Source organism: Oryzias latipes, chromosome 21 (genome assembly GCF_002234675.1).
Source record: "Oryzias latipes chromosome 21, ASM223467v1".
Classification (NCBI taxonomy): Eukaryota; Metazoa; Chordata; class Actinopteri; order Beloniformes; family Adrianichthyidae; genus Oryzias; species Oryzias latipes.
Genome location: NC_019879.2, coordinates 15,252,113 through 15,270,073, shown reverse-complemented (window position 1 = coordinate 15,270,073; position 17,961 = coordinate 15,252,113). Strand labels below are relative to the sequence as shown.

At 42.0% G+C, this 17,961-nt stretch overlaps 1 protein-coding gene across 1 annotated transcript in view; it reads left to right on the top strand.

Annotated features, from left to right (window-relative positions):
• LOC101174546 (tissue factor pathway inhibitor) overlaps window positions 1-17,217 on the top strand; it is a 64,161-nt gene extending 46,944 nt beyond the window's left edge. The window contains exons 3-8 of the mRNA XM_023950477.1: window positions 6,840-7,016; window positions 7,232-7,297; window positions 8,963-9,040; window positions 12,282-12,344; window positions 14,421-14,609; window positions 15,061-17,217. Of these exons, the coding sequence (XP_023806245.1) occupies window positions 6,840-7,016; window positions 7,232-7,297; window positions 8,963-9,040; window positions 12,282-12,344; window positions 14,421-14,609; window positions 15,061-15,134 (647 nt within the window). The 3' untranslated portion in view covers window positions 15,135-17,217. The remainder of the gene's footprint in view (window positions 1-6,839; window positions 7,017-7,231; window positions 7,298-8,962; window positions 9,041-12,281; window positions 12,345-14,420; window positions 14,610-15,060) is intronic.
• The last annotated feature ends 744 nt before the right edge of the window (window positions 17,218-17,961 follow it).

The following is a 17,961-nucleotide window of genomic DNA, read 5'->3' as shown; positions in this document are numbered from 1 at the left end:
GCCAAGTCTGTCCAGTTGTGCTTCTGCGTAGGTTGTAACCCTTGTGCTATCCTAGGCACTTTAACATTGGGAGTTGGGTCATCTAGAGCCACTAGACAGTGCGCTGAACTTTTTTCTTCAAGATTCGTGATCTTCACTGGTGTCCATGGATTACATGAACTCTTTCCACCTTTATCCACCTTTGTCATGGTATGGAGAACACGTCAATGTAATGGTGGGGTCATCTAAGATAGCACAAGGGTTAAGAGCCGAAAATGTCCTCTCAACAGACGCAGTGGACACGGGGATGGTCAGCGCCAAACACACAAATCTGTACAGCTGCTTCGTGATCTCACTCTGATTTTTCTGATGAAGGAAGTCAAGGAGATCAGTGGGAGATTTTCCTGGAAAATCATCCATGGCGTACATTACAGTCAGCTCTGTTTTTAACTGAGACAGATCAAAAAGTGCTCCGCGGCTCTGTGTCAAACTGGACAAGGCTGCATGTGTCTTCCTGAAAGTTCTGTCCAATCAGAAGGTCTGAACACTGTGACGTTGTCTAAGCCTGCTAGACGACCCTGCTGACACAAACTCAAAATCTGATTGGTTGAAGTAAATGAATGACTGACAATGATTTTGCATTAGGAGAACTTAACAACTCACAGTGAAGGCCCTTACCCTGCCTGGTAACAAAGGACTGCTGAAAAGCGATTGGCTGAATGCTCCAATGTAAAAATATGTCTGTCTGGAAGCAGCATAACCATCATAAACAAAATAAAAGAGAATGGACAAGCTCTTTGGAATGATTTAATGAGTATGCACGGACAACATAAAATTATCACACGATTTGGATATTTTATAGGCCTTCAGAGAAGGCCTATAAAATATACATTATTAAAGAAAAAAGGAAAAAACAAGAAAAAAAGGAGTGGAAAATAAAGTGTTAAAAGTGATGTCAAATAAAATTTGCTCTCGCAGGGATAATAAATAAAATCCAAATGTGCCATATTTAGTTACATCCTTTTCAGACCTGCTTCAAACAGGAAATTTTCCCTCTTGGTCCTGACACAAAGTTTACCTAAAACTGCAAATCTAAGTTAATTACTGCAAAATAATAGTAGATCACACAAAATGTAACATAAGTAAATGCTTTTGTATTCCTTTAAACAAAAATGACAATAAGGACATTTTACACACTCTTTATATCTTACCGCGTGTTTTTTGGGCGGCAGTTTAGCTCAGGCGGTAGAGCAGGTCATCTAACAACCAAAGGGTTGGTGGATCAATCCCCCCCTCACCAACCAGCTGTCGCCCCCCAAGCACAGTTAGTCTGCAGCTCACGGCTCCTCCCAGGGGATGGGCCAAATGCGGAGAATAATTTCCCCATTGTGGGATAAAACAAATTAAAATTCATAAAATCCTCGTAGAAAAAGACTTTAAAATAGTTTTTTTCAATCTGGAATAAACTTATGTGCCCTTTAGAGACCACTGAATTAAAAAAAAAAACAGCTTGTTGTTGTGACAGCTGCAGCTAAAAAGAGTTCATGTTACTATTCTCTTTTGAACAGGTGAGTCTGTTCTTGGTAAATAAATCTTCACTTTTTGGTTCTTCATTCTCATGATAGGCCAGAATAAACTGCAGAGCATGAAATGAGCCTTCAGTAAGGATTCAAATAGGTGTTGAAACAGGAAAAAATTACTACTCCCAACCAAAACTCGATCACAAAATTATGTAGGGCCACGCATCTTATTTACCATAAATGTGATTGCTACATAATAAAAATTCCTCAATGCCCTTCTTAACAAAAGTTTGTTGACTCGAGTGATTCCAATTTCTCCCATAAACAGAAGCAATAAAAACGTCATGAAAGATAATTCAATTTAATTCGATTGTATGATGTCAAAAGTGCATCTATTACCTTGTGCTCTCTAATTATGCGTGGCGCTATATAAGGGAGCTGAAAGTATCATGTTTCATTATGAATTCAAACATGCCATTCCCTGAGCATCTCTCTGTATCTGCAGGGTGACACACAGACAACAACATTATGCTGCAGATGTTTCAGGCTCCCGTCAGGAACATGTTTGCTCATCACCCCTGACACTTTCTCGTTTCCTTCAGCAGATGGAATGTTGCACTTTTCTCCTTTAGTCCCAGAGTTTTTTTTTTCTCTAGTTTCCAACTTGCAGGTTTGCATGAGGCTAAGTTTGGCACTTGTGTGTCACTGAGACGCAACAAAACCTCAGATGTTTTGAAATTAAGTTAAATTTATTAGAGTACTCAAACCTCATAAACTTCTAGAAAAACTCAGTGAATTATTTCTTTGCTCTGATAGTGCTGCCTCACAATAAATCCTTTACCATTGGGAAATCTGTTTATGTTTTTTTTTTATGATGCCACATTTCCTGCAAAAAAGCATTTGTGGGTTACTCCCATTAAAATGTGCCACATTGTCAGCACAGAGTGTGCTGTCAACTTATCTTCAGCTCTACTCTCATGCTGCAAATGCGTGTTCCTTTACAAATGTGTCTCAGTTTGATGGGAAAAAAACAGGCTTTGATATTCTTATTATGAAATGTGGCAAATTTCTCCATGTTTTGTAAGCAGCTGACAAACACTTTTTTTTGTCTTTAAAACTCTGCCCAACACTATTCTTTTTTTTATTGTCTTTTTCCATGTACAGCTTAGTAACATTCATTCCATCTCTGAGTCAGAGGCTGCATTCTAAAGAAGATAAGGGTGGGACGGCTGAACACAGAGGAAGGTGGCTGAGACAGTGTCCCAACCAAGGCCTTTGGCCACTTCAATGTTCTGCATAGCTTGAAAAAAACCCTTTCTGGACTTGCTTACGTGTGTGTGGAGACTTTTAACCCTTGTGCTATCTTAGATGACCGCACCCTTACATTGATGTGTTCTCCCTACCATGACAAAGGTGGATAAAGGTGGAAAGAGTTCATATAATCCATGGACACCAGTGAGGTTCACAAATCATTGAAGAAAAAAGGTTCAGCGCACTGTCTAGTGGGTCTAGATGACCCAACTCCCAATGTTAAAGTGCCTAAGATAGCACAAGGGTTACAGTCCGACTACAATCATCTTTTGATCTATTCTAAAAGTGTTCCCAGTGGTCTTTTAATTATGATGTTGCAGTTTTTAGCCAAAATCAAAAAACCTGTGTCGTTTCTAGGACATAGTTTCTGCTCCTATTTTACAGTGATTTGAACAAAGAAATGCTCAGAAATGTTCTTGATTTTACATTTTTGCTATACATTTCAAAAGGGGCCGGTGCAATGTGGTTTGGGTGGCAGTCGAGGGCGGGTGCCTCGGCGGCCCAAACCCCGATCATGGAACCTGGCTTTTGGGACATGGAATGTCACCTCTCTGGGAGGGAAGGAGCCTGAGCTGGTGCGAGAGGTTGAGAGATACCGTCTAGATATAGTCGGGCTCACCTCCACACATGGCCTGGGCTCTGAAACTCAGTCCTTAGAGAGGGGTTGGACTCTCTACCTCTCTGGAGTTGCCCGAGGTGAGAGGCGGCGGGCTGGCGTGGGCTTACTCGTGAGCCCCCAGCTCAGCCGCCAAGTGTTGGAGTTCACACCGGTGGACGAGAGGGTCATGTCCCTCCGCCTCCGGGTGGGGGACAGGTCTCTAACTGTGGTTTCGGCTTACGGGCCGAACAGCAGTTCGGAGTACCAGGCCTTCTTGGTGTCTCTCGAAGGGGTACTGGAAAGTGCCCCAACGGGGGACTCCATTGTCTTCCTGGGGGACTTCAATGCCCACGTGGGCAATGACAGTGGCACCTGGAGGGGTGTGATTGGTAGGAACGCCCCCCCTGATCTGAACCCGAGTGGTGTTTTGTTATTGGACTTCTGCGCTCGTCATAGTTTGTCCATAACGAACACCATGTTCGAGCACAAGGGTGTCCATCAATACACCTGGCATCAGGACACCCTAGGCAGGAGGTCAATGATCGACTTCGTAGTTGTTTCAGGCGACCTTCGGCCCTGTGTCTTGGACACTCGGGTGAAGAGAGGGGCGGAGCTGTCCACCGATCACTACCTGGTGGTGAGTTGGATTCGCTGGCGGGGAAGGAGGCCGGAAAGACTTGGAAGACCCAAACGTACTGTGAGGGTCTTCTGGGAACGTCTGGCTGAGCCCTCCGTCAGGGAAGTCTTTAACTCCCACATCCGGGAGAACTTCAAACAGGTACCGAGGGAGGTTGGGGACATTGAGTCCGAGTGGACCATGTTTTCCACCTCCATTGTCTCTGCTGCTGCTCGGAGCTGTGGTCGCAAGGTCTCTGGTGCCTGTCGCGGCGGTAACCCCCGAACCCGGTGGTGGACACCGGAAGTAAGGGATGCCGTCAAGCTGAAGAAGGAGTCCTACCAGGCCTGGCTGGCCTGCGGGACTCCAGAGGCAGCTGACAGGTACCGGCAGTCTAAGCGAGCTGCGGCCCGGACTGTTGCGGAGGCGAAAACTCGGTCCTGGGAGGAGTTCGGTGAGGCCATGGAGAAGGACTATCGGTTGGCCTCGAAGAAATTCTGGCAAACCATCCGACGACTCAGGAGGGGAAAGCAGTTCTCCACAGGCACCGTTTTCAGTGCAGGTGGGGAGCTGTTGACTTCGACTGGGGACATTGTCGGGCGGTGGAAGGAGCACTTCGAGGATCTCCTCAATCCCACTGACACGCCTTCTTTTGAAGAAGCGGAGAGTGAGGACATTGGGGTGGGGCTGTCTATTACCCGGGCTGAAGTCACTGAGGTAGTCAACGAGCTCCTCGGTGGCAAGGCCCCGGGGGTGGATGAAGTCCGCCCTGAGCACCTCAAGTCTCTGGATGCTGTGGGAGTGTCTTGGCTGACACGTCTCTGCAGCATCGCGTGGCGGTCGGGAACCGTACCACTGGACTGGCAGACAGGGGTGGTGGTTCCCCTCTTTAAGAAGGGGGACCGGAGGGTGTGTTCCAACCATAGGGGAATTACACTCCTCAGCCTCCCTGGGAAAGTCTATGCCAGGGTACTGGAGAGGAGACTCCGTCCGATAGTCGAACCTCGGATTCAGGAACAACAGTGCGGTTTCCGTCCTGGTCGTGGAACGGTGGACCAGCTCTACACCCTATCTAGGGTGCTGGAGGGATTGTGGGAGTTCGCTCATCCAGTCCATATGTGTTTTGTGGATTTGGAGAAGGTGTTCGACCGCGTCCCCCGTGGCATCCTGTGGGGGGTGCTCTGGGAGTATGGGGTCCGGGGAGCCTTACTGAGGGCTGTCCGGTCTCTGTATGACCGGAGTAGGAGCTTGGTTCGCATAGCTGGCAGTAAGTCAGACCTGTTCCCGGTCCACGTTGGAGTCCGGCAGGGCTGCCCTTTATCACCGGTTCTGTTCATTGTTTTTATGGACAGAATTTCTAGGCGCAGCCAGGGGCCGGAAGGGATCTGGTTTGGGGACCACAGGATTTCCTCTCTGCTTTGCAGATGATGTTGTCCTGTTGGCTTCATCGAACCGGGACCTCCAGCGTGCATTGGGGCGGTTTGCGGCCGAGTGTGAAGCGGCTGGGATGAGGGTCAGCACCGCTAAATCTGAGGCCATGGTCCTTGACCGGAGAAAGGTAGTTTGCCATCTCTCGGTCGGTGGAGTGTCCTTGCCCCAGGTGGAGGAGTTTAAATACCTTGGGGTCTTGTTCACGAGTGAGGGAAGATCGGAGCGTGAGATTGACAGGCGGATCGAAGGCGTCCGTAGTTATGCGGTCGCTCTATCGGTCCGTTGTGGTGAAGAGAGAGCTGAGCCGAAAAGCAAAGCTCTCAATTTACCGGTCGATCTATGTTCCAATACTCACCTATGGTCATGAGCTATGGGTCATGACCGAAAGAACGAGGTCCCGAATACAAGCGGCTGAAATGAGCTTCCTCCGTAGGGTGGCTGGGCGCTCCCTTAGAAGCTAAGAAGCTCGGTCACCCGCGGGGAGCTCGGAGTAGAACCGCTTCTCCTCCACATCGAAAGGAGCCAGCTGAGGTGGCTCGGGCATCTAGTCCGGATGCCCCCTGGACGCCTCCCTGGAGAGGTGTTCCGGGCATGTCCCACTGGGCGGAGGCCCCGGGGAAGACCCAGGACACGCTGGAGAGACTACGTCTCTCGGCTGGCCTGGGAACGCCTCGGGGTCCCCCCAGAGGAGCTGGAGGAAGTGGCTGGGGTGAGGGAAGTCTGGGCATCTCTGCTCAGTCTGCTGCCCCCGCGACCCGGTCCCGGATAAGCGGAGGAAGATGGATGGATGGATGGATGGCTATACATTTCCTCCATTACCAGAAAAAATGCATCAAGAACATGTTAAAAGACCAAGAACAGAATTTTTATGGCAGAAGATCTTTGATAAGCCCATGTTTGTGACATGAAAGTGAAGACGAGGGTGCAGCGTTAGTCCAGAGGTTGCCACTGAATGTGAGTCATTACTAGATGACAGAGAGGTCAGTGGTAGCTGGACAGCGCCCAGTGAAGTCAGAAGGAGACTTACACCATGCAGTTACAACATCCACTTTCTATGGCCACGTGTCCCATCCCTTTGTCTGGCAGCTGAGTGTAAACCCTGCATCAAAAGGTCACAATTTAAAAAACGGCTGCCTCTTTTTTGTTTATTAAATAGAAATTATTAACTGACAAAAAACAGATCATTTATTCTATTTTTATGATTGACAACTCACTGGTGAAAATATGACAGGCATAATTTTTGGCAGCGTTCAATAAAGAGGAAAAAGTCTGCCAATAAACACCATCTGTCTAATTTGCTGTATTGTTTGTATTTGGCAACCGTCTTGGCAACAGCGTGCTGGAAGTGAGTCACTAATACCTTTCCTTTGTCTTCACCTGGTAGATGAGAAGAACCCGTGCCATTTAGAAGAGGCTCCCGGTCCCTGTCGAGGGCTACTGTCACGCTACTTCTTTGACAGCAAGACTCGCCAGTGTAGGCGCTTCTTTTATGGTGGCTGCTTTGGCAATGCCAACAATTTCTGGAGCATGGCCGAGTGCCAAGCCAAATGTCAGAACCCAGGTAAGAAAGCCTTTTGAACTCTGTACTCCTGAAGACTGGCACACACCCAAGCTGTCAACATGGCATTGTTAGGCTTTGTTTTAAAAAAAAACCTGTTAAATCCTAAAGGGCATTTGAGTTCAACCCATTAACAGGTTGGTTCTTGTAGTGAGATTATGGAACATGTTTGTCCTTCTGTTAGAAGTAATGTGAGTTTCATCTCTCTGTGCTGTCAGGGCCCACAGATGTGGGAGAGGTCGTGGAGCCAACAAACCTACATATGAGACAGGAGGGAAAAAAAGGTGATTGTAAAGAAATGTTCACAGAATAAAGTGTCGAAATGCAAAAAGGATTTTACCTTTAAAAAAACAGCAATAATACTGTGAAAATGCAAAATGGATTTTACTTTTTTTTAAAGGAGCAACAGAAAAAAGAAATGCAAAAATGTTTTTACTGTTTTTTTAAAAGGCCCCCAAAAAATGTAGAAAAGCTAAAAAATATACTTAAAAAGTTGAAATACAAAATGATTTTACTCTTTTAAAAACAGCAGCTACGAAAATGTGGAAATGCAAAAACGTTTTTATTTAAAATAAAGAAAAGAGAGAAACAGAAAATTGGAAATGCAAAAATGATTTTCCGATACGTTTTTAAAAAAACACACACATATGAGGCAACACAATTGTGGAATAAGTGATCTTTTTTTTAAGGCGCGGGCACGTTAAAACATACCGGTAAAACATGCATGCTAGTTTGTGTTTTAAAAAAGGCAGCGGGGGCAAAACTGAGTTGGATCTAATCTAATTTATTTTTTTCAGTCATCAATCAGCATCCAAAAATCCATCAAAGTCCTCATCTTCTGTATCTGAAATGAACAGCTGGGCTAAATTTTATATGAAACACGCCAGGTTCTCTTTTGTCATCGTCAGAGTCCGACTCGTTGCTGTGCGGCTCTTCAGTAATGATAGTGGCTTTTCGGAAGCTCGAAGAACAGTGGAAGCAGACACGTCAGCCCAAGCTTCTACAATCCATTCACAAATTGTGGCGGAACGGGCACGGCGCTGCCTCTCAGTCTTAGTTAAACTGTGCCCACCATTCGACAGTGTGACTCACCGGGATGTCAAAAGTGAGCGGCGCCTCGTCCATGTTGGTGATGTGGCTGGGCTGGACGTGTTTGCTGCAGTTGGAGGGGAAGATGGACAGATTTTGTAATCCGCCGGAAGTTTCTGCGCCACCGTAGTACTTGCCCGGACGGAAAGATGGCACCGTTTTCATCAAACGAAAGCACCAAGACACACCTCCTTGAAAATGTTCAATTTTCATTTCCTCTGCAAGCGTTACGGCCTTCAGACGAATAGTGACTGTAGAGACGCTTCTCCCAGCTGTTCTCTGATCGTTAATCCATTGCTCGAGTCAGTCTTCCAATTCCACCCCGCTTTGTTTCCGCGGAAACTCAGCTGCGTCTTCTTGCCTTGTCGGAGTTTGTTTTTCAGCTTCCTGCAGCTGCTCGATTGTTCCTCCGCGTAGCTGATAGCTTGCAGTTTAAACTGTGCTTCATAATCGTGTCTCTTTGCAGGCGGCATTTTCAGGGTTTCCAAAACGACGTTGTTCTGCATGATTCACATACCTGCACTTTTGTACTATTCGAGGGGGGGTCTTCTTTCATGTCCACTCTTCCCTCTATACCGTTCTCCTGCTGTCCTCTCCTACATCCTCTTTAACAAAGTCACACAACAACACATTAGGCACACCGCAAAATAGGACGCACCGTACATTTTGGAGAAAATTTCCGACTTTTAAGTGCGCCATATGGTCGTGATAATACAGGACAGAAAATTATAGGATGCGCAGTTTTTCTCTCTTTTTTTTTTTTTTTTCTATTAGATGAAACCAATGAAAAAAATTCTTCAAACTTCTGTTTTCCCCTCTTTGTTTCTAAAAATCATATTTGTGTTGTCATTTTGATACAGAAACTTCTTCAGCAGCACCGCAGGTCAGCACACTCGCTCCCAGAAGATTCAGTTTCGTGCAGCCAGTTGTTGCCTCTGGTAAATGCTCACCACACTCACCACACTCCACCAAGCAAGGCTTTATTTACACTCAGATTACTCAGGGATATTAATCAAATTAGTTTTCAGATGGAAAAGATCATAAACAAAAATTAATACTGTTGAAACATTTAGTAGAGACAATAAGAGAAAAGAAAAGCAAAGAAGTTTTAAACAGTGGGTCACGCCAGTTGTAAGACTATTGCATTGCACATTCTTCCATTTTATTAAATAGCTTTTTGTATTTATTTTGTTTTTAAAATTACACCAACTGTTTTCCTATCTACAGTGTGCTTAATTTATGCCACTGGTCATGTGATACATCCATCAAAATGACCTGAAAAGAACAAAAATAAATATTAAAAGTAATGTTTTGCTGCAGTTGCTACATTATTCTACTTTCCAAAAGTTATTTTTAAAAGTTACAATCCCACTCTGATAATCTTTTGATCTTTTCTAAAAGCATCCCGTGTATGGAAGCGATTCTGTAGCATAATTACAATAAAATTCAATACCAGAAATGCTTTTTCATTTTTTAAAATGAAGCTGCATTTTTTTCTCTCAAAATTTAAATGAAAAAGCAATCTGCCAAAATGCTTTTTCATTTTCTACTTAAAAACCGCTTATTCTGTGTCATAATTAAAACCAAAATGCAAAGAGGGGATTGCATTTTCATTTTCACATCCACCTGCAAACATTGTCGCATTATTCAATTTGTCTTAGCATTTCCAGCGGGGAGGCGGGGCGATGACGTCAGTGCTGCTATCTCCGTGTGTCCGGCTGCTAACATCATCCTAGGAGCAGTCAGGCTTGTAGCCTTGTGTTAGCGGCAGAGGAGAGGGCTTTTGTGACGGTTGTGCACTCCTGATGATTGAACACAGCTTCTCTGGACCGCTTCTCTGGACCACGTAGCAGCATTTGCGTCTTCTGTGGTCCTCCTTTGGACGCACCGCGGTTCGTCGAAACTTCCACTCGCACTAGCTTTGTCTTCGGACCAGCAGCCACCTTCGCATAGTGGAGCGCGAAGCCCCGCGACCCGAAGCTCCAGCTGTAGGACACTATCTTTGAAATGTGCTTTATTACTGTTATGATTATTATTAAGGGCCTGCTCGCTCACATTTTTTTAAATCAGTGCTTTTTTCTTCGCTGCAAGGACCCGACAGACGGGTTAGCATTAGGCTAATATGTGCTAAAAACATTAGCCGTGGAGGTACTTAAAACTCCATGCTGGCAATGAGCATCTTGGATGTTAATATTTGGGAAATACATCATCCTTTATTTTGTTCTGGACACCACTGGAAACACAAATTCATGTGATGGTTTAGAGTTTCTCAGATCTGCGTAGCAGCACTTCCGCCTTCGGCGATCTGGAGCTTCGGGTCGCGGGGCTTCGCGCTCCACTATGCGAAGGTGGCTGCTGGTCCGAAGACAAAGCTAGTGCGAGTGGAAGTTTCGACGAACCGCGGTGCGTCCAAAGGAGGACCAGAGAAGACGCAAATGCTGCTACGCGGTCCAGAGAAGCGGTCCAGAGAAGCTGTGTACAATCATCAGGAGTGCACAACCGTCACAAAGCCCTCTTCTCTGCCGCTAACACAAAGCTACAAGCCTGGCTGCACTGCTCCTAGCTTGCGTCTTTTAGCAGCCGGACACACGGAGATAGCACTGAAGTCATCGCCCCGTCTCCCCCCCCGGAAAGGCTAAGATAAATTGAATAATACAACACAATTCGAATGAAATTAAAATGAAAATTCAATCCCCTCTTTGCAATTTGGTTTTAATTATGACATAGAATAAGCGGTTTTTAAGTAGAAAATGAAAAAACATCTTGAAGTATTAATTTTTCATTTTCATTTTGAGTCAATTGATGCAGTTATTTTGAAAATTAAAAAGCATTTCTGTTAATTTATTTTAATTGTCAAATTAGACATTTCTAATTGAATTTTGCTACACATTTACCAGATAACTTTGAAAATGAAATGTCAAATAACATTTTCTTTATCATTTTAATTAAGTGACAGAATAAGCAGTGTTGAAGAAGAAAATGAAAAAGTATTTTGGCGGATTGCTTTTTCATTTTACCTTTGAGTCAAAAAATGCAGCTTCATTTTGAAAATGAAAAAGCATTTCTGGTTTTGACTTTTATTTTTAATTATGCTACAGAATCGCTTCCATATCCGTGTGGTCTTTTAATCAAGATTATGCTTTTTTAGCCAAAATAAATGTTTTTACATTTTTTGTTTTTGTTTGCCTATGAGTTATTGACAATTAGAATGGAGCGACCCCGTCCCCCTTTCCCTCCCTATTACTGATAACTCATTACCAGTGCGATAAAAAAGGCTGAGCAATTTTGGAGCTATCCAACTGTACAGTTTTGAGCCAGATACCAGCTCAGACAAGGAAAACAAAGACATACTAGTTGTCTACAAGTGGATGCATCAAAATGAAGCAGAGCAGGGAGCTTGTTGTCCACCCATTGTAACTTTTATGTTACAAATCAATGTTTTTCAAATGGCATTTTTTATCTGCTCCTGATTCACAAAGATTTGAAAAAATAAATACTCAGAAACGAAATTTTAAGCTTAATTTTCTTAATACATGTCTGCTATAGTGAGAACAATGCTACAAAAAACATGTTAAAAACACCAAAAACACCATTTGGTCTTTTAAGTTAAGAAGAAAAAAATATTATTGACTTTGCTATTATTGTGCTATTAGAAATCCCACACATGGATCGTACATTTTCCACTCGCTCTCATTCATCCTCAGTTGAGCAACAGCCGTTTGTTACAACAACTGCTGCTAACAATAGTGAAATTTAGGACATTTCCTAACTTGTTGAGGATCCCACACTCTTGCTGCAAATTGCTCAAAGCTTGATAAATCATTCATTGGAATTATTACAAAAGAGCTTCCATGAGCATGTGCAACAGAGGCAGCCAGAAAGGTTATGGTTTCCCTGCGTTACAGGCACTCTCTAAAAGGTTTAGATAGATTGTTTATGTATCTACACCTATAATAAGTCAAATTATGTTTTTCTGGGATTGCAGAACCCAATGCAGCAGTGGGAGTAGCAAAAATAAACTAACTGTATTTACAAGTGACAAAGTTTGGAAACTTTCTGACATAGTGGTTCCATCTTTCTGCACAGATGTGGACCTCTTGTTTGTTTTCACATGTGATTACAGGGAGAGAATCAAACCCACAGATACTGCATATTGATCCATTGACGTGTCTATTTCAGAGAACCTGGCTGCTGCTAATGAACCTCTGATGCAGATAAACAACTCTCTTGGAGATGTGAACAGTAAGAAACCAATTTTAAATGTTCAAGCAAAACACTGGAGGAATTTTAATATTAGCCAACAAGAGTGGATCAACGCCACAAGTCCCATTTGTCGCAAACTTTCAGTTGTTTGTTATTTTGTCAGGCTGTTTTTAGGTTCTTCTCTAGCAGAGCTGGACAGTGAATGAAGGACCCCCATCTTATTCAGAGTTATAAATCTGAGAATTTAATCTAAATCTTGTCATGATGGGAAGAGTCACAGTCAGAGCGAGTCCTTAGTTTTTGCCTCTATGAAATGTATTGTTATTGAGAGATTCCCACATGTCAGCAAAGCTCTTTTCAGGTCTAACAATGTCACTTAAATGTTATTTTAAATTCAAGTGGGTGTAAATTGAGGGTTTGAAAACTAAAAGTTCAATTTAAGAATTAATCTTTCTACTGAAACAGATTTTCCTTATCTGGTGTCTTTGAATGTAAAAGCCTTAAGATGGAATTTTTCTCATTAGAGAACTTACTTTTGTTTTGATGCTATTGTTACCTTTTTTCGCAATAAAATACTGACATCTTGTGGCAGACAAATGACTTACATGTGTGATTTTTGCCGGGATCTGCTGATCGAATCATTTTTAAAATAGAAAGACTACTGATAATTTATTTTATGCACAGCTTGGTCATTTTAATTGTTTTTGTTTTGTTACTGCTCTGGTTTCATATCATAACCTAAGGATGTTAGAAAATGTGCTCCAAAGTACCTGTTCTATTTCTAAAGTGTCCAATTTTCTTCTAAAAATGAGGGTGTTGATGCTTGTTTATCTTTTTTTTTCTTTAAGTCTGAACATACCTTTTGAAAATGTCAAAATTTGGTTCGGAGGCAAGACAAATTAGAACCATACTTTTTTTTAATATATGGACTTTTAATGTTTTTTTTATCTATTTGAAATTGTTTATACAATATTTCATATATTAATTTTTTATATGTTTATACAATAGATGAAGAAACGGTTATTTGGAAGATTATTTCTATGATACCTGGCAGTAAATTCTACACTAGGCTGCAGATGGAAGTTTGTATGAATCCACCTAAGACAAATTACAGTACTGTGGTGCTTTACAATTAAAAACCAGCTTTTAAGAACATTTTCTACTATATCAGTCTGTTACTATAACCTCCAAGGAGTTTGGCTTTTATTTTAGAGATTATACCAGAGGTCACAAACGATGCATAATCTTGGTTTTTGCATATATAGATTAAGGGATGCTGCTTCTCAGAGCAGACACTTCCAGACCCAGTAAAGCAGGGTCTGTGCTCACAGGAGCTGGAGGTACCACAGGCTCAAAACAAGGCTCAGCAGCAACATCAACTAGAGCAGTGTGGCACTGACAAAATAGGAAAATGCAGTGCAACTAAATGGTTAATAAATAGGGTTTCCAACATTTATTAACAAAAAGCATTGTTACAATGAAAAATTAACATGCCACAAACATTTTCCTTAGTTTCTAGGCTATTTTCTACATGTAAGAGCATGGAGTAAGAAGTCAAAATCTATTCTACCCAGATGTGGGACAAGCAGGACGATGAGAACTCATGTGGACTTTAAGCTGATTTTTATGAAAAGTAAACAGGCATCAACTAGTATCGGTTTTGTGCAGCTAAAAAAAACCCTCTGCATTCTTCCTGATCCCTGCAATCCAACTGGAATGCATGAAAGTTAATTGCATAAACTGTGAAAACCAATCAAGCACTGACTTGAGGGTTCACACAGGCCTCCTTTCATGTGTGTGACTGGAAAACACGGAAACCAACACAGGGAAGGACTTAAATCCTGTGATTGTAAATAAAGACAAGGTACTACTAAAAAAAGCAAATTAGAAATTAATTAATTAAATGCTTTGGATGTCCAAACATTATAAATATTCATCCTTTAGTACTTTGGAAACCAAAATCTATGATGTAAACGAATGTTGTATATTTGCTGCCATTTGTGTTACAGCTGTCTAATGTGTAGTAGCCCCCCTAAGCAGGCCATTCACCACTGATATTATGTTATGTTTATGTATCCAGTATTTACCCAGTAAGAGAATTCTGTCCGGTTTCAGGCCTCACTCCTGCAGACATCTGCCTGAGTCCCGTGGATCCAGGAGATTGCGACGGTCAGGAGAGACGGTATTTTTACCACCCAAAAGCCAAAAGATGCTATTCCTTTTGGTACACGGGCTGCGGGGGGAACAAGAACAACTTCCGTATCCGTAAACACTGCGTTCACAAGTGCGTCTTGCCCAGAAGAGGTAAGGATTCCCAGATAGTGTTTTTTTTCCTTATCTATTTCTGCACAAATGTGTGCAGTGGTGGAGCTAGAACACTTAATATGGGGGGGGGGGGGATTTGGAAGGGTAATAAATAAGAAAAGAGGAGTGGAAGGCCATTACAGATGAAAGGAACAGAGATATGTCAAAATTAAGTTGAAAAAACATTATTTAAGTAGCTCAAGATTTATTTTAAGATGTTCCTTTTGTTTTCAGTGCTTGATGAAGCTTGTATTGATGGTTTCTTAATCTTTGTCAATAATGATACTAATATTGACTCAAAATTTGGAGGGCAAGTGGGCAATTCTAGGGGCCAGCTGCCCCCCTTATTCCCCCATAGCCGCCCCCCCCCCCCGGTTTATAGTAATAAAATCATTTTTACAGTGTTTCCTCACCCCTATTTATGCATCATTTTGTTGGTTCCTTTTTCCAGGTTTCAATATTAGCAAGACGATGATCCGAATAAGGAAGAAGAACGTCGACAGCATTGTGAACCTCGATGCTTGAACCCCCATTTCCTGCACTGGTGTTTCTTTTTGGCCTCATATCTATTGTTTTACAATGCTTTGTAAAAAGTAGACATTTTACTCTGTTTTTGCTTCTTACCTGTTTACCAATATATACTCTCATGCACTCCAACCCATCTCTGTCCACCTCCCAGCTCTAAATCTGCACTCCTGAGCTTGTGGATGGCTATTGTTCTCTGTGGAAGCTGAAAACAGCCTACCCTGCTCTTTTTTGTTCCCCGTTTTAATTATAAAAGCCCACGTCCCAAGTGACACACAGTCATTCCATTCTGCACCTCTCATGCATCATTCTGTGGCTGTGTCGACGGCCTGATCCCTTCATCTGATCACTGATGCAGTGGACAACAACCACAGGATCACTGAACTGCAGCTGCCTGCACAGCTGTAGCTGCACCAACCTCCTCCGCAAGTGACAATGACTGATTTGAAGGTTGTTTATATGACCAACAACATCAGCACAATCTCTGCCTGAGTTCAACCATGATTAAATTGATCAATTAGAAATCGATCTGTTTTTCTGGAGTTCAACATTTTCTTTTGTTTTGCAGCGGATTGTAGAAAAATGAAAAAAGGATTGTATTTGACTGAGTGGCTGTTTGGGTGCCACTAATGTCCGGAACTCAGTGAATGCACCACGCAGAGACGTTTGTTGGCCCTGGGTTCTGTCATTCAACCTGTTGTTGGCGGCTTTAGGGGAATAAAGGGAGGGGGGGCTGGTGCGCAAGACGGCATGAGGTCGTCTGAGGAGCGTAGCTCAAATTTTAAATAAAAGAATAACTTAAAATTTAAAAAAACTTGTTGGTGAAAGCTGTACAGCTGTACAAATAAAGGGACAGATAAACAACTCTGCGTCTCAGTCAGGAAAGAGAGAGGAACGCTACAGTAAATAAATTAGTTTTCTCGAGATAACGAGACAGTAAATGTCGTTATCACGGAAAAAAACGATCAAAACAGAAGTGGGTTAGGCCGTTTTCGGCTTCGGTAGCTCTCCAATCTTTAAAGATTAAAGTTATTTTTTTCTCTCCATAAAAGTTTTTCTTTTTAAAGATAATTGTCTTTAAAATTATTCAATATTATACTAAGTGAACTGATTTTTTACGTGTACAGAAATTAGCTTAAAATCAAGACCTGGATGTGTGACCTAAAGCACACATTCTCCATTCTGAGACATGGCGTTTTAATGCCTGATTTTTGCATTATATTGACTGAAATGCTCTTAATTTCAAAAACTGTGTTCATATTTGCATCCAAATTTTATTATTACTGGGCTATTGTTGATGGTTTTTTTATATTTTTGTAGCTGTTTGCAGTCTGTAAAAGAAACTTCTATGACGTAGCTGTTTTGTTCAAACAGCAACAGCAGTTTCACATCTGTATTTGTCCACAGAGTGATGTTACTTTCTGAATGCTTTTTTGTTCAAAATGAATGTAAACAACAGTAGTAACATTAACTGGTGTCAAATTATTGTTGTAATGAATGTTATCTTGTAAATTCTTTGTTTTTACAGTTTTTTTTCAATCTTTAGCAAAAAAGCATAATCAGTAACCACTTTTTGCTTAAAAGAGAACACAAGGAGGCAGTGTTGCATAACGATGGAGGTTTTGCTGTGTCTGAACCCCCGACCAGCACATTTGTCCCACTTACGAATCAGCATTGCACAATAAAAACATAATAAACTTCTCCAACTAACTATATTATTACTATGTACCTCTTGTTTTAACATGACTGGAATAATTCAAACATCTCTGTGCCGAAAAGGATGCTTGTAGTTTCAAACGTGCAATCTAGATTTCTTTCCTTGTCACAGAAAAGCTTAATGACAATAAACCACTGGGAGGTATAAAAACAGACAAAAACATATTCTTTCCAAGCTTTTATCAGTGACAATTATAATAGGAAATACAAATACCCTCCTGATTATAACATTGACCGGAATGTTTTGCTCTGATGAAAATGGTGTTTTTAACATGTTCTGGAGGACATATATAAAGAAAATTCAGCTTAAAATTGCATTAATGACTATTTTTAAATTGTTGTGAAGCAGCATACAATAAAAGACTATTAAAAAAAGAGCGTACCTGTTACATAGAAGAGCCTATTTGTTACACTCCATTTGGATGGATGTACGTCTTCTTTGTTCTCGCCAAGCTGGCATCTCCAAACTGTACAGCTGGATAGCTCCAATATTTCTCGCCATTTTTGCTGAACCAGTAATGTTAGGTTGGGGCTGTAGACTAGTGGGAGACAGCTTAAACAGAGCCCTCAGAGACGGGAAGGGGAGCGGGGTTGCTCAGCCTAAACAGTCACAATTCAGGGGCTAATTTCTAATGAACTACTACCATTCTGCAGAAGCTATATCCTACATAATGACGGTTTTTTTTTTCTCTTTCTAAAAACAACATAATCGTGATTTTAAAAAAAGCCACTTTAAAAAAAGATCAGAAGATGATCAGAGAGGGGCTTTTAGCTTTAATTTCATGTTTGGTGTAATTTCTTATCACTTGACAGATTATGGACTCACTAAGCTCATGCAAGGTTTCTGCATCTCTGTCCCACAATGATACGCTTCTAAAATACTCTCAATTATTATTCATAAATCAAAATAACATTTCTTTTAACTAAATCAATATAATTTAGGTAGAATATATGTTTAGTATAGAGTTTTTCTATGGATAAAAGGGAAAAGAGAGAAATAGCCTAAATGGAGCTTTATTGTGAAAACCTCGCTTCTGCTGAAGGCTGGTGTTGCGCCACACTGACTGAGTCCTCCGGTCCAAAACGCGATTTTTCTTATATAAACGGAACA